We start from the raw sequence: 22274 nt of genomic DNA, 5'->3' as shown, positions 1-22274 counted from the left end.
GGGCCATCCTTTCCCGGGAAGTGAATAGTAAACACTGGCAGCGTTGTTTGGATCCCATGGCTCGTGGGGAAGCATACCGTCGGTGCCGAAGACAGGAGCCCCTGTTGAACTTCTGTGTCTACGGCTGTGCCGGACCGGGAGTGGCAGTGATAGTGGCTGTGCGTCTACCATACGCCAGCATGGACTTTCCTACTTACCATATACGTACATTCTTTTGTTCTGTACTTACTTGGCATCCTGCCATCCCTCCATATGATTCTGGTACGTTCTACGATGTTCCGGACTATTCTAGACAGCATCCGGATTGCTCGCATTACTCAGCCATGGACTATCTGACCTTATGTCGATTATGCTCCCTTACTCAGCGTTACTCATCTGTCAGTCAGCGTCCTCTGGACGTCACATGCCCTCTTCCTATACGCTTACTCATCGTCCTCCCCAGTAGTATATAAGGAGGACTCTGCAGGCCTCTGCTCTTCAGTCGTTCTCTCACAGACTGAAGAGTAAGTCCCATATCACCTATGCTTCCTTACATGTTTACTTACTAGTACTTGTAGCCTCTCTTTGTGCGGCTTACAGGTACAGTACTATGCAATCATAGTCGTTCTCTCACAGACTGAAGACCTCTCTTTGTGCGGCTTACAGCCTTCCAGGTTCAGAGTTCATCAGCCCCAATTTTGCGAAGAGGGCGTCGAGAGGGATGGGTGAGAACCTTGCAGAGTGTTGGAAATCCCCAGGGCACGAGGCAAGGAGATATGCAGCTTTCGAAGCGCGGAGCTCATCTACAGGTACACGCCGGAGGGCGGGCAAAGGTTTGTCCGGCGTGTTGGTGTCGAGTGGGAGCATGAGCCCCCAGCTAAAGAGCGACTGGTCGGGGATCCGACGCATGATCTCTTCCTGGAGTCTGATGAATGCCTGGGTGCCTTCGCCGTAGATCACAGGCAGGCAGACACCGAAGATGCCCATAAGACAATACGCCTCATCCTCGATCCGCGTCGTCCGTCGTCGCGACGCCCACGACATCCGTCGCGCGACGCTGACGGTATGGAGCGGACGGACATGCAGTAGAACATCCCGCTCGATGCCTGTGATGGCCTCGATGGCCCCTGCGAGGCTAGCCTTGGTGCCGAGCATCCGCCATTCCTTCGACAGGAACACGCTGCCCCAGGGCACGATGAGCTCCTGCAACGTCCACCCGCGCGTGTACCACATACTCCAGCGAAAGCGCGGGTCGGGCGCGTGCGGGCTCTCAGAGTCGGAGACGTCGGCGAGGAAGACGTAGCAGACCTCGACGTGAGAGTACCAGTCGTACATGGAGTTGATCGCCTCCGAGAGCTCCGCGCTGCTCGTCTTGTCGATGCAGCATGTGTCTATCCATGCGTATGGAATGCCCTTCGAGCGCGCGTAGTCGCAGCAGCGCCGGATTTTGACGCTCAGGCGGTTCCGGACGATCTCGAGCAGCTCGGGGTCGTCGTCTGCGGGGATGGTCTGGAATGTGCTGCGGGCGGCGGCATGAATGCTTTGGACGTCCTGCGGACGACGTGAGCTGTTGTCAACAGGGTGCTACGCGGCTGGGAGAAGTATTCTCGCACCTGGAAAGTCTGTTCCCCTGCGAGGTCCCACACGTGCGACAGGATAGCGTATGCCACTTGCGAGGGATCTTGCACAAAGTGCAGCTGGTACGTGGTTGTGTTGAGAAGCCACATTGGTCGCCTAACAACCGTTGTCCCAGTCAGCCGACAAGCTTATCGATGGGAAGGAGAGCACGTACAAGTTATAAAGGCGTTAGAAGTAGTCACACTGACATATGGGGACTGGCCTAGGGGCCGCACGTATGTTGAGTGTGTTCGACCCTTGGAGCTTCATATACTTTCCGGAGTCAGTCAATGGAGCACTGGATGTGGTTCTGCGGTGTAGCTTCGAATACTTCGAGAGAAGCCGGTATGTACAGGCCACCGGCGGACAGAAGCGCGAGGCGATGCGAGCGCAATTGGAACACAACACGGAAGCATTTCTGCGACACGGAAGCTACTGCGCACGTATGGCTTGCGACTGTCCGATATGCCATTGGTGCGACGAACACGGGGTGCACAATACCTCAGGGATTGGGGAAACTGGAGGTGTTGTGAACAAATTAGCCCATTTGACACTGGAAGGCAATTTAGCATCGCATGCGACATCCAATGACCGTTCTTCCCAGCACCATCGATCTTGCATTGCCTCGCTGCTAAATATCATCCAGATCGTAAAAGATCGTGAGTTGCACTATATAAGCTGTATTTTCACGGGTATCGAGCAGACGAAAGCAAGAAAAAGCAAAACGGGCGTCACGTCCCGTCAAGCGCCGCATCACGTACGACTGAGTCCCTTTCAGTCCAAGTCCAAAAGACCCCAACGACTACGCGGGCCCAAAGTACTGCAGGATGAGGTACGCGGAGCCGAGGCCGACGAAGAGCACGATCGCGAAGGCGGACGCAACGTAGAAGATGACCTCGTTCGACTGGGCAGGCGCGGCGCGGTCCGCGGTGAGTGCACCCGGCTGCTTCTCGCGGAGCTCCTGTATCCGCTTCTCGCGCGCGAGCTCGCGGTCGCGCACCTGGCCCGCCTCGACGACCTTCGTGCGCGCGTCCCACTGGTTCAGTCGCGGTTGGCCTCCGACGGTGTCGAGGCGCACGAACGAGGGGTAGTGCCGTTCGCACCACTGCTCGATCTACGAAGGATATATTAGCGCATGAGGTACGGGGAGGGGCGGATCGCGTACCTTGCCGCAGGCTACAGAGAGTTTGATGAAGTTGGGGTCTTCGGGGGAGGCGCGGGCGTGCATGCGCCGGGAGTAATCGCGGAAGATAAACGCGACGTCGCGAGGGTTTGTTGACTTCATGATCAGCTGCACGAATACAGCGTCAGTGACACGAACGAAGGGGAGCGACGGCGTGTTCCACTGACAGATGCTGCCTCAGCCTTGCGGATCTTGATATTCCGTTGGAACATGTCGTAGTTCATGAAGCATAGCGAGAGCGTCGCCATCGCCATCGTCTGCGGGATTGCGCAGAAGCAGAACACGCTCTGTTTCGTGAGCAGCCGGAGGTAGTCGAGCGAGTCACACGCGTGGCAGAGCACGTCGACGATCATCCCGCTCTGCACCCACAGCGCCTGCTTCTCGTTCCCCGGCTCGTACAGCTGCGGCAGCTCGGTGATGGCGGGCCGCCCGCCCGCGGCCTTGCCGTACACCTCGCGCCCCCAGATCTCGCGCGGCCAAAAGAAGCGGCGCTCCTCTGCGTCCTCGCGGAAGTCGCGGATGATGTTCGTCTTCTGGAGCATGGTGCCCATCGCGTTCGAGAGCTCGAGCTGGTCCCCGAGCCAGTCTGCCTCCTTGCCCGACGCGGACCAGAGGCGCGTGACGCCCTCGCCAACGAGCCCGGCGACGTAATGGCAGTACAGGTTATACTCGTCGATGGTCTCGACGTACAGCTTGTCCGTTGTCGCGGCCCTGTGTGCATAGTCTGCCATGCCGGTTTGCATTTTCTCGGTGATGTCGATAATGATGTCGAGATACCTGCCAAAGCGGAGGTCCCGAGGTTAGCAAGATGCAAATTAGGAATGGAAGGGACATGTGGTACCGAGGGTCTAGCCTATTAAGCTCTTCGCTCACGACTGTCCATTCTACAAGGACTTGTCGGTCCTTTTCGTTGGGGCCGCATTCCGTGAAGGTCCATCCCGGTGTCACGGCGAGTTTGTGGAATTGCCGAAGGATGGGTTGCTTCTTCTCGTCAGAGAGCGTCATGTCATCTTCAATCGTGTCTAGACCTCGGAGAACGAGGTAGAATAAGCACACCTATTGAGAAGATAGTTAGTCGATGTACCAAAGCAGCGTACCGATACCACGAGAATATATGACCAGCGCATGACGCGAACATTGGTTTCCAGGATATGGGCTTGCAATGCACTGGTGCTCATCGAGCGGTGCCCCTCTCTGACGCCTGGCCCAACTCTTGCGGTACTTCTGCTAGGCCCTAGCGAGTGTGTGCTTCGGTCGAGAGCTATCTGACGTGCGAGGTGTGCGAACAGACGCCCCGGCGGGACTTCCCTTCGCACACCAGGAAGCAGAACCGCACAGACGGTGAACTGGGACACGTACCACTCTCGCCAAGTCGCCTTCAAGCTCCTTGATGACGCCAGAGAAGCTTCTGCTGGTCTCGTCGAGAAACTCCCAGCATCTCCGCATGGAGGGGCGGTCCCATCCCGACGTAGCGAATTCCGAGGGCTCTGTGATGTCGCGCTTTGGCTCGTGCCAGAGCTTGTACTGGAGGAGAGTGCGGAACTCGAAGGGGTGGGTGAGGAGGAGGGTGAGGAGAGACGCGGCGCCCATTATCACTGTTTTCTGCTAGAGTAGACGGGCGGGGAGAGGATGTGGGGCTCTCTCTGGCGGACGCGGACGCTGGCGGCGAGTGGTACGACCGCTCCTCCCACACGTGACCCGCGTCCCGCCCTTTTCTCGGCAACTTCTCGGCGCTTCTTTATTTTCTGCCTCCTCCCACCATGGACGCTGCGCTCACCCCGCCCCTCCGCATCCAGCCCCTGCACATCCAGCGGGTCTCGCCAGAGGCTGCGCAGAAGCGCGTCGAGGACTTCCTGCACAAGTTCCATGCCCGCAATGTCGCCAAGAACAGCGGCGAGAGCACCACATCCGCTCAGCTGCAGAAGCTGGCAGACGCGCTGAACGAAGAGCAATGAGGTGAGCAATGCATTCACCGAATCTACAATATGTCTGATAGACTATGTGATTAGCATAGGGCTTCTAGCCGCTCTTTGAAACAAACCTAGCCCATCGCGGGCTTGGGCGCTGTATATATTCAACGACAGCAGCCGCTCCGCCTTGATTGCGCAAGAATAGCGCGCTACCGCCCGCCCTTGTAGTACGATGCCGTCGGGCATATTCAACGGTCAGCCCAGTTCTCTGTGTCAAACTCGTAGGATGAGTCTTCTATTATTTCTATTTGCACGTCAGTCTGAGTGCCTTCGGGCACGATAGATGACACTTCGCATCTCTGACACTTCAATATGCGTGTGCGGATCCTCGTGGCAGACAGGATTGCTCACTATTCTCTACAGGGCGCGACTCACAGCATGAGAGAAGTTTACAAGGGCGACGCTTGCTTGGCAAGCGTCCGTGGCGGGATATTGGTAGCGAGATATATATCAAGAGGACTTGAAAATCTAAACGTTGAAGAGAAGTGTTGTGTATGCGACTGAAATGCGAACAGCGTTGTTGCATCGGCGATATGGCATCGTCGGCCCGTGCGTGCAAACGCACAGTGGACGGATGTTGGTTACGAAGGCTAGCACTCGAGCTTTTTCACCAAAGCGCTTCGTCGCTTACAGAAAGGTACGTTCCTCACCCTACCTCGGTATCTATGCCCCGCGTAGACTTTGGGAGTCTTTAAACTTGGACTGAGCGGCATATATCGCGCGGAGCTATAGCAGAGCCAATGTGATATCGAGGACCGTACGACATGCATGCCGCATGCGCAGTGCACATCACGTCCAGAGAACAGTCGATGGTCTGCTTGATGTCTTCTGGCTTGTAGGCCGTCGTCGGCGTTACTAGGCAAGGGCGGCAGCAGCTTGCGTGGCGGACGGTCTTCGAAGCTGCAGTCCCGGAGGTCAGCGATCCTTCGCGCAGCGGCGCGGATACCAGCCCCATGCTCAGGTCACAGGTGAGCCTGCCTCTCGGGGTTGTCGCATGTAGGCGATCTTCGAGCTACCAGTGCCTCTAGAGTATGGGTGCTGGGTGGTCGAGATGTTGGCATATCTCGTCGTGGCCCTCGCGCCGCGCGTGCCTTGCTGAGAGCCGAAGCCGTTCGTCTGCCTTCTGTGATGAGGTCTGACACTTGCGCACGCGGACGCAATCTTATGGAGCATTGAGGATGCAACATGATTGATGTGATGTAGACACGGTACACGACTCGGATGAGCCAGTCTTGGACAACGATAGTGACAACGGTAGCGAGTCTCGGGCGTATGAGGAACCAGCTATCGCATACACGGCGAAGGCGTGGTTCTCGACACCTGGTCACAATCCCCTCGGTCAGCGGGACGCGTACGTCAATCGAAACGAGTGCACCAGTATCAGCCTTGTGACCTCAAAGCTTCAAGCCTTGGTACTCCCGAATACCGCTTTCGCACACGCTTGCTGGCATATCCCAAGAGCGGCGTTGCAGTTCAAAATAGCGGTAGGCGTGTTCTCGTCGGTGGTGACTGTGCCGAATTTGCGACCGGCATTGTTGTAACAGATGGTGGCGAAATTATTGCAGCCTGGATGGGCGAAGAACAAGTACTGGTGAGCAAGTACTGAAGCGCATCCCTGATCATGCTAGATCGCCTACCCGTTTGACAGACTCCATATGCAAGCTTCTGTATTCCGGTTCTGGGCGGGGCCGCGGAGGCAGAAGCGACGGCAAGTGTGAGGAGGATGAAGGAGAACTGCATGATATCCCTGAGTGGTAGATGATTGTCGCGGGGAAGTGAACACGTCTTCTGAGCTGAGTGGGTCCAAGAGCCCCGGATTATATAGCTGCCAGCGGCAGCGTATACAACCCAAGGAAGTTACCTTTGCAGCCTGGTGGATGCACCGGAGCCTCGTGTTACCTCGATCACCAGCTTCTCGTGTGCCTACCTTTCTACACGCAGTGGCAAAGCAGGCTTCGGCGCAGCAGGCAGTAAGCACGATGTTGCAGTGACAGCGATGCACGCTATTGTAGCACTCAGGTGGTGAGTCGAGAAGCGTCCCTGCGGTGATGTCAGACCTACGGTAATGTCAGGCCTACGGTAACACAGAGGGTAATGAACGGCCATCGGAAGGCTGGCGCGGCTAAAGGCGCAGACCACCCGGGCCACTGTGATGCCAACATGCGGCATGGACAGTGTGGAACAGGCTATGACTCAGGGGAACCGAGGAGGGACTGCGTAGGGAAGTATTCCAGCAGGCTCAGTCACGACTTCGCAACTGGAGTGATTCAAGTATCGCCCCCGCGTTCGCCGCGAGGGACCGGCGTCTGATGTGTTTTAGTATGTTCAATGTTGCTTTGTGACATCAACTGGTTTTTTTGTTTCCCTCCACTCACTCGTGAAAATTGCGGGAACGCACATCGTTATTCAATTTCATTAACTCCCGCTTGCACTCATGGGAATTTATCTCGCACTGGTACACGCAGTTATGCTGTCGTCAGGATATCTCAAGCTATTTAAGCCTGGGCCTCTTTCTACTGCTGTTGAACGAGTACCTCCACCTCTGGCCTGATGCTCTTCAGCAAGTCCTCGATCGTGAACTTCGGCTTCCATCCAATCGCACGCCCCCTATCCCCCTTCAGGCGCGAGTTCGAACCGCTGTAATAGCGAGACAGAGACTCTCCGCCGCAGTACTTCACCAGTTCCTCGACGGTAAACGCGGTGGGCTCGGGGTCCTGCGAGATGCGGAGCGCAACAAGCGCGTCGCCGATAGCGCGGCTGATCTGGTACCAGCTGTGCTCGCCGTTCTCGCCAAAGTAGAAGCCCTCCCAGCCGTGTCCGCTTGTACCACTCACGATGGCGTCGAAGAGCACGATGTACAGATCGGCGACTGTCAGTGCGCGACAAACCCGGTCAGTGAGGTTGTATATGATTTGAGGTGATCAGGAGATACGTACCATCGTCGATGTGGACATTGGGCCAGCGAGCCTGGCCCCTGCCGACCATGCCTGCTTGTTTGCGGGCTAGCGCAGCCTTGATGAGGTACGGAATCTGAATGGAATGCCGGTTTGATACGCCCGCATCGAAGAGCGCTCCTTCTGCGATGCCATAGATGGTTGATGGGAACACGATGTGCGAGCGCGTGTAGCCCTGCGTGTCTGCCTCCAAAACAAGGAGGTCGACATTGCGATGCAAGTTGGTTGCAGGGATCGACTTGAGCAGCTCGAGGTCGAGGTCGGAGTAGACGGTCCCCGCCGCGTATTCGCCCCGCGCATCATCAGTCACGACGCTTGCGCCGGACTGGTACAACGTAAACAACACGTACTAGCAACAACAGGGCAGACGTACCGTGTGTATAAGAATGGGAAGGTCGCCGGTGTTCGCGTGCCTCTTTCTGAGACCGCTCAGGAGGGCTTTTGCGAGTGGCACGTCGTCGGAGTCAGCCTAGGGATGGAAGATTAGACTCTGTGGGTGTATTGGTTTTAGAGCTTGGAGAGTACTTACGCAATGGAATACGACATGAGCATCTTCTGCTAGAGTCTCAAGCTTGTCAAAATCCTGATGAGTTCCGCGAACGACCTTGACGGGAAACTGGGACTCTAGGATCTTCGCTTTCTCCTCATTACGCACGATGGCGGTGATATCGAACGTGCTTGCACTAGGATGCTTGAGGAGGCGCTCGAGGACAGCGCCCCCGATGTAGCCTGTCCGGGTCGGCTGCTATGAACATCTTGAGAGTAATAGCACAAGTCGAAAGTGACTTACCAGTGGCGCCAGTGATGAAGATAGGCGTCTTATCAGAGGTCATGTTTGCAGAGTGGTTCAGCTTGATTCGGGGGGTCAAACACAACGAACGGCTCGGATGATGACGGGCGTGCTCGCGGGCCCGCAACGGGCTCTTTTATACCCTTGAACCTTACAAAGCGGTCCGCAGAGAACCCGCCGTATCAAGGAAGATCCACTTCTGCCGCTATGGTCACTTGACGGCACTGAGCTGCGCGTGGATATGATGAGCATTCAGTACATACACGTTACATAGGAGACTTGACGTTATCGTACCTGGATGCTCCATGAAACACTAGACGCTCTCCTCTAACCTTCCCGCGTCGCCGTCACGGCCGTCAATGTCAACGCTTTATGAAGTGCCATTCCTAAGCGTATCTCTATGCCCATACATTCACCATATATATTGTCCGATGTGATACCCACAAAACCTCCCATAAGTCTTTCAACCCACGAACCAGTGACCTCGTCATGACCGCTTCAGCTCCGGTATGAGTCGAACCACAGATAGCCGGTTCGGTGCCTCCCTCGGATTTAGGAGTTAGTAGGGCTACGAAACGACACATTAATAATGCGGCAAGATAGGTGCGCTGGCAGCACTTACACGGGAGCAATGGATGTCTCCGGGCCTAGAGCGAAGCATGACGAAATGTCAGAACACGGAGGAACCGGCATTGTAAACGAACAAAGACTTACCGGACAGAGTAGCGATGGTGGTGGGGAAAGCAGAGGTAGTGCAGGAGGCCTGGATGTCGTCGAAGGACTTGCCGGCGGGCAAGACACCAGCCGCAGGGGAGCCGGACGGGGCGGGGATGACGTCAGAGCAGTCGGTGAGGATGCTTTGGTCAAAGCCGAGGAGAGACAACTTCTGGACGGTCTGCACGAACTTCGCCACCATGTCGTCGGGGTCGGCTGTGTATGCGATCACGGCGGTCAGTCAGCCAAAGATTGCGACACGTTATGTGAGAACGCACTGATCAACCTCTGCCACTCGCAGGCCGTGCGGCTATCCCTGAGATGCGTCTCAGTGTCCAGATACTTCAGACAGATTGTACCAAATACATACCTAGCGATGAGAGAGTCCGACGCCAGGCGGAACTCACCAGGAATAGGCGAAAGCGCTTCGCCGTTAGCAGACTCCAGGGTGCTTCCAGTAGGCGCGGTGCCGTTCAGAAGGGTCTCCACGAAGAACTGGGCGTCGAAATCGGACGGCGTCGAATCGAACGGCGCGCCAGGAACGGACTACAGCGGCAGTCAGCCTCCCGCACTATCTCCGAGTGGCAGAAGGAAACTCACGGGGTCGATGGTGTGCTGAGAGGCAACGGTGTGCGAGATGAGCAGCCAGACGAGCTCGACAGCCACAAAGCCGCCGGCGTCGCCAATGCGGTCAAGAATCGTCGTAACATCGTCGGTCGGCAGAGGGACAAGGCCGTCTGGGGCCGGCTGCGAGTCGTTGGACCGCCCCGCAAAGAACGGAATTTGGGGACCACCGTTGCAATTCGAGGCGCCGACGGCACCCGCAAACTGGATGCTAGAGCCACGCTGTCAGAGTGCGATACGACCTTGATAATAAAGAACGCACAAATCACCAAAGGAGACGTTGTGCTTGAGGGCGAAGGGACGCTCGGACTCGATGATCTCGTCCAGGCCATTGTTGGCGTGATAAGCCCCCTCAACATCGACGTGCGCCATGATCGAACCATCTGTAGGAAAGTTAGGTTGTGACGCCGAGAATGGGTGTCCGCTCAACGTACCTGCACCTCCGCCACTGGAATCAGGGTTAGTCGCCATGATCAAAAAGCATGAACTGAGATAAAGCGCACCCGAACTGTCCTTGGGCGGTCAAGGCAGGGGAAATGGCAATGGCATCGTGGAAGATGAGCTAAAGAACCAGATGATATCGATATCAGATTGTATTTGTAAGGCATCGAGGGATATGTACCCGCAAAGCCTCGTGGGCTTCCTCGCCACAAGTGCCGTCGTGGAACCTGCGAATAGCCCCCGATGAGCGAAACCTGTATGTTAACATCGATACGAGGCTTACAGGTTGGTTTGGATGTCGTCAAGAACATCGAACCATACACAGCACTGTATGTGGCATGAGCATCGAAAGCGTGTTTAACAGAGAAAATTGCACTCACCGCCTCGTTCGCTGTGGTCTGACCACCGCTGCAAGTCGCCCGCTTGTTGGCGGACGGGATCGCAGCGGCTGTCGCAGCCAGCATGGCGAAGGAGAGGAGGGTCTTGGGGAACATGGCTAAGCTCGACGGTGGAGAACGAGGTGAATGGGCTGGGTAAGCTCAAGTGTCGTTGGTTCGAGTCGAGTTTGGTGCAGTTCCTCCTCACACAACGCCAGGTACTTATACATGGCAGGAGGGCGTCATGGTCCGGTTGTGCGGATGGGCACAAGGCGCACCATCGCCGTAGTTGGAGTCGCGTCTCAGAGCGTGTGTAGCATACCATACCGCCGGCCTCCTGGTATGGTGTCCGCGCCCATGGACAAGGCACCAGATGATACACGGCGACGGAGGGCGGCGGCGACAAGGGCTGCTACTGCCGATGCTGGCATGAGAGCTACGCCGCCTAGCGGCTCGCTATAGTTGGCCGAACCAATGGCAACGCACTGATTGATGCATATGTTGTCCTTTCTTTGTCGCTTGTGTACCGCTCGGTCGGCGAGCTGTGCATTGCGGCACCGGAGGACAGTCGTGGTAGAGTGCATTGAGGATGCCTTGCATGGATGGTGGAGATATGCAGAATGGCAGATAGATTCCCGCCGGGGTGTCGTCGCCCGTCGTGTTCCTGTCTGGTAGAGTTAGGCGTTAAAAAAACATGTCATTCGACCAGGAACGCGCCACGAAATGCGTTCGACGGACATGTCACCGACCGATACCAAACGCTCGTGCAACCATGTGCAGGTACGACGCCTCCATCGCCCCAGTAGCTCGGTGTACTGCGAGAAATATCCAGCATTCGGGAATGCGTTTCAACTCTGTGTATTTCAGATATGCGACGCAGCACCCGTTACATCGCCGGCTGGACAAAACCAATACTCACCGTGATGAGGTCGGCTGTACGTAGCCAAAGGCAACCCGTCTGCAGGCCAATATACCCATGGGCAATCCAAATAAAGTTCGGGCGATGCAATGCGGTATAAGGCTGCTGCGGAGAACACAGACATCAAGATGTCCGAGCCCTACGGTACCGCGCTGTAAATATAGCGTCGTTCCCAGGCGGTAGAGCGGACGTACCATTGCAACGGTAAGAAGACGCGCGACCCGCAGTTCTCGAAGTATGTTTCGCGGGTTTATCACACCGCTAAAATGCGCCCAAATAGCGTCGTGAGAGTTGCACGATATGCCACTGACCGTTGCTGTCGACTGCAACACATCGAGTATCTGCGCTCTCACTACGACACATTCCCGAACACTTGAGGGCGGCTTTTTCGACAGAGCGAGGGGCGCATTAGAGCCCTTTCAGCGCATATGTGAGAATAAACTGTAATTCTTGCGTGCCGACGGCGGAACTGGAACCTAGGTCAGCCGTCGTCACCGACTGGCCCGCACGCGGGCGCGATCTTCTGGGGAGAGACGTCATGGGCGTTAGTTTTCGACAACGAAGGGGACACGGAGGAAACCCGAGTGGTATTTTTTGCAACTCACATATACATAGGAGTGCGTTGACGTCGGCATACCAGGACACACGCCGTCGTAGAACCTTCATGGAAGGCTGGAACGAAGAGGTTCAGACGCTTGTAAGCGACGATAATTATGCCACGTGGGTGAGTTGACGCTTGTTGACGCTAGTAGACGCCAGCATAATCGTTCGCCTTGAGCCCGACGAAATTATCCCGGCGCCGCCACTTCAATGCCACTAGGTTTTAAAGCCGCCCACAGAAGCAAGCGGTAAGATTATTATAGAACTTTGAATGCCATTCATGACAGATAGATGGACGTTGGACAGTTAAACGACCTGGACTATCGGCCTGGGCGAAGCGCTAGCACTGACTCGCCAGTCACGATAGTACTATCACAAGAAACGCCAAATGTCCTTTGAGATCTCCCACACAGCGACAGTGACTCGACCCCGTATCATTTAGCATCCCGACCCAGTCTGTCAAGGCCTTCCTTGAGTAGCCGGGCTTGTATCGGCGTGAGATCCCCCTCCTCACGAAGCTCATCGAGCCATTGGTTTCGCATTTCCAAAGTTGCGAGTATCTCAAGAAACTCCTTGTCCTCTACGCCCATGCTCTTCAACAGACGCGCTATCTTCTCAGCATCGTGAGAGGGAAACTTCAAACCGTACAGGAAACTCGGGATGGCCCCCGATGCTTCAGGAGTTGACGCAAGAGGCCGACCAGGACTTGTCTGTTGGATCTTGTCAGTACAGTGCCGCAGGCGTTCCGCATAACACAGGACACACCTGCTCTATTCCTGGAGGTGTCAGGGATAGAGATAAGAATATGCAAATGAATGGAATGAATCGCTGATAAACGAACCCGTACTGGTCCTTGAGTTTGAACGCTTGGCTTCTTTCATAGGGTCAGCGGGCTGCCGTTCAACGGTGGGATCCCTGCAAGTCTTTACACGATTAGAATTAGCGACATAGCGGTAAAATTTTGAGCGACCTTGGTACTGTGAAGCCTGCTGAATGTCTTCCGGGACCAGGTCGAATGCTAGCACGGGCAGTCGAAGGTCTGGCAGTATCCTACAAGACACTTTGAAGATATGTAAGAGTGTAAGATTCCTAGCTTACCTTCGAACGCGTCCCATTCCTGCGCCCCTTGTGTCCCCGAGGGTGATGATTCTTCAGATAGATACGGATATATCTACTGATGGGCCACCCGTCTCTATACTTCCGTATCTCCGTACACTCCTTCAAGACCTTAGTGTAAAGCGTAAGTGTCCTTTCCGCGAGGGGCGCAGACATCGCGAACCTCATCCGTAATGGTCACCAATGTTTCTGGGCGCTGCTCGCGGAAGTTGGGCCTATCAAGCTCTAGATGCGTCGAGGCAGCCTTGCGGGCGACAAGCTGGGGAAGAGTATGTTGTGAACGATACTGTCAATGGCGGTGGCAAAGAAGACGCACGATCATGTCTGTCAAGGCTTCTCTATCCTTTTGCAGCCCCATTTGAGTTTGCAACGACAGTTTGCGCTGCCGATTGTCGTATAGATACATCGCTATAGCCTCCGGGGCAGGAATGCCGTCTTGTGGATCTGCAGAGTGGGTAGAACGTGAGAAATAAGAGGCTATAGATGCTGGGAGATGTTCACACTGAGTCCTACCAGCTGTATCTCCAGACATCGGGAGGCTCATTAGTGGGATCGTGTTGCGCCGGACACTCACCCGAGTTCAGAAAGGCCAGTTTCTTGAAGACAAGCGACGCGGATGGCTATAAAACCGGGGTGTCCGTTCATTAAATGTAAGGGCCGCATAGAAGATTCCGGAGCCCTGGAAGACCGCGGGCCTCGCATTCAAGCAGGGTCGGTTTCCACAGGCCGTCCTCTAAAAATCCGAGCGTAAATCTTTTGGCGACGGCGCTGAGCCTCGCGTTTCCTACACCCCCGCATATCTCTGTACGAGAGGCTTGTCTTCCCATCTTCCATTAGAGGGCATTGCGCAAGAGATGAGACAAGGATGAGATGCTATAGTGACTTTGGGGTGAAAGACGAGTCGCAGGAGCGCGAAAGCACTCGGAGGCGGAGTGTCGGTAATTGCCGGTGTGGATCGAGATTTGCTTTTTCGATCTTTGGCCAAATAGGCGCCCGTATCCTGGACCTTCATCCTGACCTGCGAACGCGCTCTGCAGTGACCTTGCTGAGTTGTCTCTCATCCCCCCACCCTTGGCCGAAACATACCCTTCTTATCGCCTGATTCAAATTAACGGCATGGACGAAGTAATCACCAAACGAATACACATCTCTGGGCTCACACCGGCCATTACCTCCAAGGACCTCAGCGACCGTTTGGGATCCTTCGGCACAGTGAAAGCGATGGATGGTTTCGGCGGCGTAGACAACCTGGGCCAGCCGCGCAAGTTTGCGTATGCCACGTTGGAGACTACGAAGGGAAAACTGGCTCGATGTACGTCGCGTTCGGACCGAGCCTTCAGGAGCTGACCTCTGCCTTTGCAACTTAGGCATGAATTTGCTCAGCGGAGTTACGTGGAAAGGCGCGAAGCTCCGATTGGGTGAAGCAAAAGCCGACTTTCGCGAAAGGTCATACTCTACCACTCTCCATGCTGTTACAGAATCTAAAGGGTCAAACGGGATAGATTCGCTCAGGAGCAAGAAAAACTCAAGCGTGCCGCAGAAGAAGCCGCGAACGCGCCCCCTGCGAAGCGCCGCCGCCTCCCACGCGGCGTCCAGGGCGTATGCGCCTCCGACATGTCGCTCGTGACCCCCGAGACCGCGCCGACGCTCGGTGGATGGCGCGTCACTGCGACTGGGCGGCTTATCCGACCTATCCGCACGCGTCCCGACCATCCGCTCCCAGAACCCATCGTGGTTGCGAAACCCGAGACGAGTAAAGGGAAGACGGACAAGGACAAGGAGAAGAACAGGAAGCGAGTACGCGTCCCTCCTACGCGCGCGAGGAGACGGACGATCGACCCGACGAAATGGGGCTCTACACATCTCAAGGGCATCTTCCTGGAGAATGCTGCGGCGACGATTCTTCCCAAGCGAGCCGTCGTAGATGAGCATCAGACCTCCGAGGACGAAAGCGACGACGAGAATGACATTGCAGTTGTCGAGGACGATGAAAGCGAAGAGGAAAGCGAAGGGGACGAAGAAACTCAGTCGGTTCCGGAAGATCTGTTCAAGGACGACCCTGCTCCTGCCATCGTTCTACCACAGCTCAAAGCACCCTCCGCCTCGAGCAGTGCACCCCGAGCCAAACCAATCTCCGCCGCTCCAGATGGCGATCTTGCAGAGGAAGCTAGCAAAGCGCTCGGTCTCCTTCAGTCGCTATTTGGCGATAAGGAGGAGTGGGGAGGAGAGGAGAGTGTTGGGTCTGATGTGGATGAGGAGGACCTTCGACGTGCTGGGCTTGACGTCACCGAAGCCACAGGCGCAGACTTGGAAGCGACAGATACAGACAGCGACGAGGGTGCTATGCAGGTTGATGCTCCCGCTGCAGAGGAGACCAGCTCCGCTCCCACGAAGACACCGGCGACGGAGAAGACAAAATTGAAGGATTTGTTCGCGCCTCGCGAGGAAGACGGTACGTCTCTGATACCTCTGTACCATCAAACTCAACTCATAGCTCTTGACAGCCACCTTCTCACTCCTGGGCCACCTGGATCTGGATCTTGAGCTCGAGGACGACGTGCCGTTTGACTTCCCCGCGACTACCTCCGTCGCGACGGTCGCCGAGCCACTGCGTCCGATCCAGTCAACGGTCTCCGCACACGCCTCGCGCGCCGCAGCACTCGATCCATCAAAGCCGCTCTTTTTCCCATCTGACAACGCTCCGTCTATGCGCCGTGTACTCGACCCGACAAATTGGCGGGCTTGGTTCCATCGGACCGAGACTCCTGAGGCTATACGCCAGCGGTGGGAGGACTCCAAGGGCGAGCTCACGGCTGGGTGGAAACGGCGGCACCGTGAGGCGATTAAGAGTCGCAGGAGGAGAGGCGGGGGTGCAGGCGAAGCAGACTGAGGTGTCAAGGGTTCCAATAATATGTAAGAACCTCGCGACATGGATGTGTAGCGCTTGGAAATACTGCTAGCGCATGATGAACATACCCGAATACGAGCAGTGGCTTGACTGTACGGATCCACGGCGCAGCTCGCAACACGTATTGGTCAAGTATTTTGACAGTCATGTAGAGGACGAGGCACTGATCGTCCGCAACGGGAAGCGCGAGTGCCGGGACCATGGCCACAGACGCGCCCGGCCCCGTCGCCGCAACTGTGCACTACATAGCATGCGTCTTCCTTGCCTCTTGCCATCCGCCCCCCTCTCCCTCTTTCTTTCGCTTTTCTCGTCTCCTGGTCGACGCGAACTGCCCGTGCCATCCAACCTTCGTCAAACTCAATGAGCAAAGCACCGCAGAGGCGGTGGGGACCCGTCCGGTCACTGCTCTGTTTGGCGCCTCTCTTCATCCTTGCGCCCATTTATTCGTACCGAGCGCACTATGGCGAGTACCTCATGCTAGAGTTGCGGAACTCTTGGACTAAGACAGCCATCCATGTTCAGCACTTCCGAATCCGGTGGTAGACCTGTAAGTCAGCTTCTGTGAACGCGCTGGCGGACCGCGTCGTAACCCTGGCCGACGCGACTCCCACAGGGTCGACCCCGCGACTTCGCTCCCTCAAGCTTCTGAAGCTCGCATCCTCGCGCACGCAAAGTACCTCTCTGAAGACATTGGATATCGCACGGTCGGTACAAAGGAGCATGCGTTAGGTGATGCATGGGTATTGCAGCAAGCAGAAGCCCTACGCGCCGAATGTGAGAGCATAGTGCTCGCGCACCCAGAACGGAAATTGGAGTGCGAAGTATGGCATCAGCAGGGCAGCGGGAGCCACAGGTGCGTTTTTACGAGCATTCGACGCGTCCGGGGCTGACAGAACGCGACGGGGTCGGCGTGCTTGTTAGGTTTGACATGATGGGTAGACGGCTGTACAAGACATATGTCAACCTGACCAACATCATTGTCCGCGTCTCGGACGGGACCGAAGAAGGGAAGGAACACGCTGTACTGGTGAACTCGCATGTGGACAGCACATTGCCTTCACCGGGTGCTGCGGACGACGGACTTTCGGTCGGCGTCATGCTGGAGTCCATTCGCGTTCTGGTCAACACGCCGGCTTGGGAACCCAAGCACGCTATCGTATTCTGTGAGCTTTGCCGCAGGGTGTGAGAGTTGAAGGTGGTTGAACGCTCTTCACAGTGTTCAATAATGCAGAGGAATCGCTGCAGGACGGTTCACATCTATTCTCCACACAACATCCGGTTGCGAAGACGTAAGATGTGTTTTTTCTCGCCAGGCTTAACAATGCATCTGACAATTGCTGGTATACCACTCAGTATCCGTGCCGCCATCAACCTCGAAGGTATGCCCCCCGCGGTTTGGACAATGTGTGGATACCTGTGACTGATGCTATTCAAGCTGCGGGGACGACTGGCCCCGAGATTCTCTTCCAAGCAACATCTGAACAGATGATCGAAGCATATTCGAAGGTTCCAAGGTGATACATATGCAAACGTTATTGCAACCGTGCTAACTCATAACGACAGACCTTATGGTTCAGTAATTGCTAATGAGATCTTCAGCTCTGGCATAATCTTATCCGAGTCAGTCTTTCATAAATGCGGGCACAGTACCGTAGCTAATGAATCTCGACAGTACCGACTTCCGGCAATTTGAACTATACCTTAACGTCAGCGGCCTAGATGTGAGTTCCTCCTTACTCCGTTTTTACGCTTGTCACTTACTTGTGTACGCGGTAGATGGCTGTTGTAGGCAACAGCTACCTGTACCATATGCGCAAGGTAGGGATTTCGCGTGTCGTGTTCGAGACGAAACTGAATTGTAATAAAGGACTTGGTAGAAAACATAGAAACCGGCGTAGCTCAGGTCAGTGACGTCATATCTCGCTCATGCTAACTCTAACGACATGTATAGCACATGGCCGAAAACGTCCTCGCGCTGCTCTTGCACTTGACTGCCGAAGGCTCGCCCCTTCCTGAACTGGCGGGAGGCTACACTCGTCCTCACACAGTCTTCTATGAGTACTTCGGTTTCTTCTTGGCCTACTCCTTCACCACCGCGAAGATCCTGTACTCTACCTTCCTCGTCATCGCCTTTGTTGTCGCCCGGGCTACTTACGTCGACCCTACACCTGCGTTGAAGAACGGCACCAGCTTCTTTGGCGAACAAATCAAGGGCTTTGCCGCCGTGTCTGCGTCCTTCGTTGGCGCCGTGGTTGGCGCGAACGTCGTAGCATTGCTCATGGACAAGGTGCTCGGGAAGTCGTTCAGCTGGTTCTCTTCCGAATTCGCGTGCGTTGTCCTGTATGGACCCGCTGCGTTGACAGGTCAGTGCAAACGCCTCCCGCAATCTTCATGCATACTAATCGCCATACACTAGGCGCCCTTGTATCCCAGCTGCTCGTTCCCCGCGTGCGCGAACAAACGGCTTTCACCTCGGTCATGCTCATGCAGTCGTTCCTGGCGACGGTCCTTCAACTCATCGGCATTGGCTCTGGCGGCACGCTCTTCTTGTCCTCGGCACCGTTCGCTGTCGCTCTGCTGGTCAATGGGTTCCTCACGAAGCGCGGCGACGACATCTCACTCTGGAGTTACGCAATTGGACTGCTCAGCCCTCTTGTCATCGGGACGACACTCTTCTGCGGCGTTCTCGAGGTCTTCGTCCCCCTAGTATGTCACATCCTCACCACTAGCGTTGTACCGCAGACTAATCGTCATGTCTCCGATAATGCAGACTGGCCGTATCGGCGAGGAGGCCCCTGCGGAACACATCATCGCGATCATTGTCTCTGCCACCGGATCGTTTACGCTCTCGCTAACAGTGCCATTCATGAGCCGGTTCAGCCATCGCACGCTCGTGCGCTCGGTAACCCTCCTCACGATGATCACCGGCCTAACCATGGCCGTCTTCTCCATGCGGTCGCCCTTCGACTCCATGCACCAGAAGCGCCTGTTTGTCATCCACATGGAGAACGTGAGTTTGAGGCGCTTCCTAGTCTAGTAGCAGATGCTGATATAGTTGGCAGATTACGAGCGAAGAGCAGCATCTGCACATCGCCGCTGCCGATGGCGCACCGGGATTCCACAGCCTCGCAGCGGACATCGCTAAAGCATTCAGCACGCCTGACGTCACGCCGACTTCCGTGGTCATGAACGACTGGAACAGTGACTGGGACACTGTCTACCCCTTTTCGGCGGTATGCATAGCTGCACGTCTCTTAGCATGATGCCCCCTCTAACTAGTCCGCGATAGTTCTTGACGCCCTATAAGTTCGACTTGCCGCTGCGCGCGGAGCACCAGAACCCGATCGACCACGACTTCACCGTCACAGCGATTAACAACAAGGTTGACGAAGTCGCGGGCACCCGGAGCTTCACGCTTGTCGTCAACCACCCAGCCATCATCTGGACATGTCAGAATTCCTCTCGCACTCTGATTTTAAGAACATGACTGACCGAATGGTATCCGTGCAGCCATCGCGTTCGACGCGCACGTCATCGAGTGGACGCTCGACAACAACCCGCCCGATGAGTTCGCGCGCCACCACATCAAAGAAGGCTCGTTCTACGGGTACGACACGTGGACGGTTGACCTCGTCACGAAGCTGCGGCCGGACGCCGCAGGCGCGCCCGCGGACGGCAGCGTGAAGGTGAACTTCGTCGGCATCCACGAGAAGGCGATGTGGCCGGGGAAGAAGGCAGAGAAGGCGCTTGGCGGGCGCGCAATGGCGCTGTTCGAGGAGTTCGACGGCTGGCTCGAGCGGGAGACGGGCGGGACTGTGGACGCGATGTTCCTTGGCTGTGTTGCTGGCGTCGCTGTCATCTAGAGTAGTATTGTATCGCGGATTGTGCAATTGGTTCAATCTATAGTAGTGTCCTATCGTACATTGTGCGCGTTCGTTCAAACCCCAAGTTGCTACAGCATACTCAACTGGTGTTACTAAGCCTATGCTCTAAACCGACATGGATCTACATCTTCACAGCGAAAACGTCAATCCAGAGCGAGAACAACGCCGGGTAATGTCCGTCGCCCCGGTAGTCGCATGTGAGCACCAGATCAACAGCGAGTGCCTCCGCCAGCGTTGTCGAGCCCAGGACCGCGCGCGTGCGGCGTCCCCAGTCGCTTCCTTCGACGGGGTCCCATGACTCGACGTGCGCGTGGGGGTCTTTGCAGGTAGTAGAGGCGGCGCGCTCCGTGAGATGGCGCGACGCGGACACCCGACGGGCTGTGATTTCGTTGAGCGACAGTGAGGAGACCCGGGACGCGAGCCACCAGTAGCTCGTGAAGCTCCCCCGGCTGCAGCTGCATGGCCCGAGGCTGATGTCGACAGTGACGAGTCCTCGGACGAGACGGACGATGTAGGTTGGCGGGGATCGGTGCGGCGACGTTAGCGCAGTGTGGCTGGAGGAGAGGGAAACGCTGTATTCTTGCTCTGTGAGACGGGACTGACACCACTTGGGGAGTTTGATTTTGAATGCATTCCCGTAAAGCTGCAACGGCGAGAGTAGCGGTGGAGACGGCCCTCGGAGCCTCGGAGCGGGGGTGAGCGTAGGACGATGGATAATGCAGATCTCCTCCACACAGGCGCGTGAAGCGCGAACATCCGGAGCATATGAGGGGAGGTGAAGAAGGCGGATCCAGGTTTCGGGTGATTTGGAGAAGGTAGGGTTGAACCTGACCCATGGGCCAATGTCTCTCGACGCAGCGCCTAGGGACCATGCGTGGGCATCTTCATCCTTCTGCAGGATCAGGCCTACAATGACGTCCTTTCGGATCTCGCAAGCCAGATACGCGACACGGATAGTAGAAGAAAGTGCAGTGAGGGGCAAGTCGGTTCGGAGGCCATACGGGGTGATGGTGCAGGTGGGCGGAGAATAAGCAGGGGGGATCCCGAGTAGTTCCCCGGCTTTCTTTACCGTGATGCAGTCGATCCTACTGGAGAGCTCGAAGTCCGCAGGAGACGTGGCGAACAGGGTTGGGCCAGAGGCGGTCTCTTCTGCTTCTGCAAAGACGGGATTCCAGCGATTCCGAGTGCGCTCCCAGGCAAAGAGACTTTGATCAGGGACGAGCCTCAGGATTTCCTCCTGCAGCCGGATAAACGCGAGTCGGCCCTCACCGTAGATAGTCGACATGTTGACCCCGAAGATGCCCATGAGCGAGTACGCTTCGTCCTCCTTCCGCGTCGTGAAGCGCTTTGCTGCCCAGGACATCCTGCGGGCCACGCTGACGGATTGGATTGGCAGACGATGCACGAGGACGGCCTGATCGACGCCGGTGACTTCTTTGACCACGGTGGAGAGTCCATCTTTGCTGCCCAGCATGTCCCACTCGGCAGAGATGAAAATGACGATCCGCGGCGCGATCAGCTCCTGTAGTGTCCAGCCACGCGTAAACCAACGACTGTTGCGGAACTGCGAACCGGACAGGCTGGGGTCTTCTTCGCTGGTGACATCATCGAGGAAGGCGTAGCAGACGATAGACTGGCCGTACCACTGATACATGGAGTTGATCGCCTCAGAGAGTTCCGTACTGCTTGATTGATTGATGCAGCACGTGTCTATCCAGAGGTACCCGAAGCCTTCGGAGAGGGCGTACGCACAAGCGTTTCGGATCTTGGGAGAGGCCCTGAGGAGGACTTCGTTGCGAGGAAGATAGACACCGGAGGCTCGTGCAGCGTGGACGTCTGTTTGAATCTTCAACAGGTCGTCGTATGTCTGCTCCCCTTCGACGGCCCAGACATGAGAAAGGATCGCGTACCGGAATTCCTCTGGGTTGTTGACCACGAGGAATTCACCTGTCCGCGTTTCCAGCAGACGCATCGTATAGTGCTGTGACAAGGACTTGTAAACGCGGTCGTCGACGTGGAGCTATGACCACTGCTTACCTCGTTCTTGTATCAATGAAAACCAGTAGGTCAGCTGAAAAGAGGTTCTTGGGGAAGCCTGGGGAAATGCTGGGCACATGAAGATTTATATACACTTATCCACGGTACATCGCCTTGGGCATCTCACTCATCAACAACCGAGGATCAGGGGGGCTGTGGTC

The 22274-nt window shown here is 56.1% G+C and overlaps 10 protein-coding genes across 10 annotated transcripts; 3 read left to right on the top strand and 7 right to left on the bottom strand.

Annotated features, from left to right (window-relative positions):
* Positions 1-639: 639 nt before the first annotated feature.
* Positions 640-1706, bottom strand: TRAVEDRAFT_124285 (HET-domain-containing protein; the record flags this gene model as incomplete). The annotated part of the gene is made up of 2 exons (XM_008040343.1): positions 640-1452; positions 1626-1706. 2 exons carry the CDS (start codon positions 1704-1706, stop codon positions 640-642), a joined length of 894 nt encoding a protein of 297 aa, XP_008038534.1.
* Positions 1688-4410, bottom strand: TRAVEDRAFT_148221 (squalene synthase). Its single transcript, XM_008040342.1, has 5 exons — positions 4139-4410; positions 3621-3835; positions 2947-3556; positions 2762-2887; positions 1688-2710 (listed from the first exon to the last, which is right to left on the bottom strand). The coding sequence occupies exons 1-5, from the start codon at positions 4367-4369 to the stop codon at positions 2399-2401; spliced, it is 1494 nt and encodes a 497-aa protein (XP_008038533.1). The 5' UTR covers positions 4370-4410; the 3' UTR covers positions 1688-2398.
* Positions 4411-4539: 129 nt separating this feature from the next.
* Positions 4540-5117, top strand: TRAVEDRAFT_148218 (uncharacterized protein; the record flags this gene model as incomplete). The annotated part of the gene is made up of 2 exons (XM_008040341.1): positions 4540-4735; positions 4789-5117. One exon carries the CDS (start codon positions 4540-4542, stop codon positions 4732-4734), a length of 195 nt encoding a protein of 64 aa, XP_008038532.1. The 3' UTR covers position 4735; positions 4789-5117.
* Positions 5118-6172: 1055 nt separating this feature from the next.
* On the bottom strand, positions 6173-6462 carry TRAVEDRAFT_81736 (cysteine-rich protein; the record flags this gene model as incomplete). Its single annotated transcript, XM_008040340.1, has 2 exons — positions 6173-6315; positions 6387-6462. Coding segments are annotated over 2 exons (219 nt in total), but the record flags the coding sequence as incomplete, so codon positions are not given.
* An 800-nt stretch (positions 6463-7262) lies between these two features.
* Positions 7263-8536, bottom strand: TRAVEDRAFT_37200 (NAD-P-binding protein; the record flags this gene model as incomplete). The annotated part of the gene is made up of 5 exons (XM_008040044.1): positions 7263-7618; positions 7686-8028; positions 8077-8172; positions 8233-8432; positions 8494-8536. 5 exons carry the CDS (start codon positions 8534-8536, stop codon positions 7263-7265), a joined length of 1038 nt encoding a protein of 345 aa, XP_008038235.1.
* Positions 8537-8859: 323 nt separating this feature from the next.
* VP3at (manganese peroxidase) lies at positions 8860-10842 on the bottom strand. The gene is made up of 12 exons (XM_008039971.1): positions 10653-10842; positions 10556-10599; positions 10454-10499; positions 10335-10393; positions 10266-10279; positions 10094-10214; positions 9808-10042; positions 9578-9753; positions 9486-9523; positions 9208-9423; positions 9116-9140; positions 8860-9061 (listed from the first exon to the last, which is right to left on the bottom strand). Exons 1-12 carry the CDS (start codon positions 10764-10766, stop codon positions 9046-9048), a joined length of 1104 nt encoding a protein of 367 aa, XP_008038162.1. The 5' UTR covers positions 10767-10842; the 3' UTR covers positions 8860-9045.
* A 1760-nt stretch (positions 10843-12602) lies between these two features.
* Positions 12603-13816, bottom strand: TRAVEDRAFT_47330 (uncharacterized protein; the record flags this gene model as incomplete). The annotated part of the gene is made up of 9 exons (XM_008040101.1): positions 12603-12878; positions 12934-12944; positions 13010-13083; positions 13147-13207; positions 13267-13293; positions 13383-13395; positions 13448-13543; positions 13601-13728; positions 13798-13816. 9 exons carry the CDS (start codon positions 13814-13816, stop codon positions 12603-12605), a joined length of 705 nt encoding a protein of 234 aa, XP_008038292.1.
* A 584-nt stretch (positions 13817-14400) lies between these two features.
* Positions 14401-16174, top strand: TRAVEDRAFT_20258 (uncharacterized protein; the record flags this gene model as incomplete). Its single annotated transcript, XM_008039886.1, has 4 exons — positions 14401-14596; positions 14652-14730; positions 14772-15736; positions 15789-16174. The coding sequence occupies 4 exons, from the start codon at positions 14401-14403 to the stop codon at positions 16172-16174; spliced, it is 1626 nt and encodes a 541-aa protein (XP_008038077.1).
* Positions 16175-16479: 305 nt separating this feature from the next.
* On the top strand, positions 16480-20101 carry TRAVEDRAFT_28892 (uncharacterized protein). Its single transcript, XM_008039970.1, has 17 exons — positions 16480-16655; positions 16715-16739; positions 16806-17045; positions 17114-17355; positions 17409-17481; positions 17546-17571; positions 17628-17706; positions 17756-17812; positions 17865-17913; positions 17969-18010; positions 18060-18095; positions 18144-18555; positions 18609-18898; positions 18963-19202; positions 19255-19425; positions 19482-19641; positions 19703-20101. Exons 1-17 carry the CDS (start codon positions 16553-16555, stop codon positions 20053-20055), a joined length of 2598 nt encoding a protein of 865 aa, XP_008038161.1. The 5' UTR covers positions 16480-16552; the 3' UTR covers positions 20056-20101.
* A 1167-nt stretch (positions 20102-21268) lies between these two features.
* Positions 21269-22048, bottom strand: TRAVEDRAFT_124185 (HET-domain-containing protein; the record flags this gene model as incomplete). The annotated part of the gene is made up of 1 exon (XM_008040339.1): positions 21269-22048. A coding segment is annotated over one exon (780 nt), but the record flags the coding sequence as incomplete, so codon positions are not given.
* Positions 22049-22274: the final 226 nt, after the last annotated feature.

Source organism: Trametes versicolor (genome assembly GCF_000271585.1).
Source record: "Trametes versicolor FP-101664 SS1 unplaced genomic scaffold TRAVEscaffold_6, whole genome shotgun sequence".
Classification (NCBI taxonomy): domain Eukaryota; kingdom Fungi; phylum Basidiomycota; class Agaricomycetes; order Polyporales; family Polyporaceae; genus Trametes; species Trametes versicolor.
The sequence above is the reverse complement of the archived record's forward strand: the minus strand, read 5'-3'. Positions and strand labels throughout refer to the sequence as shown.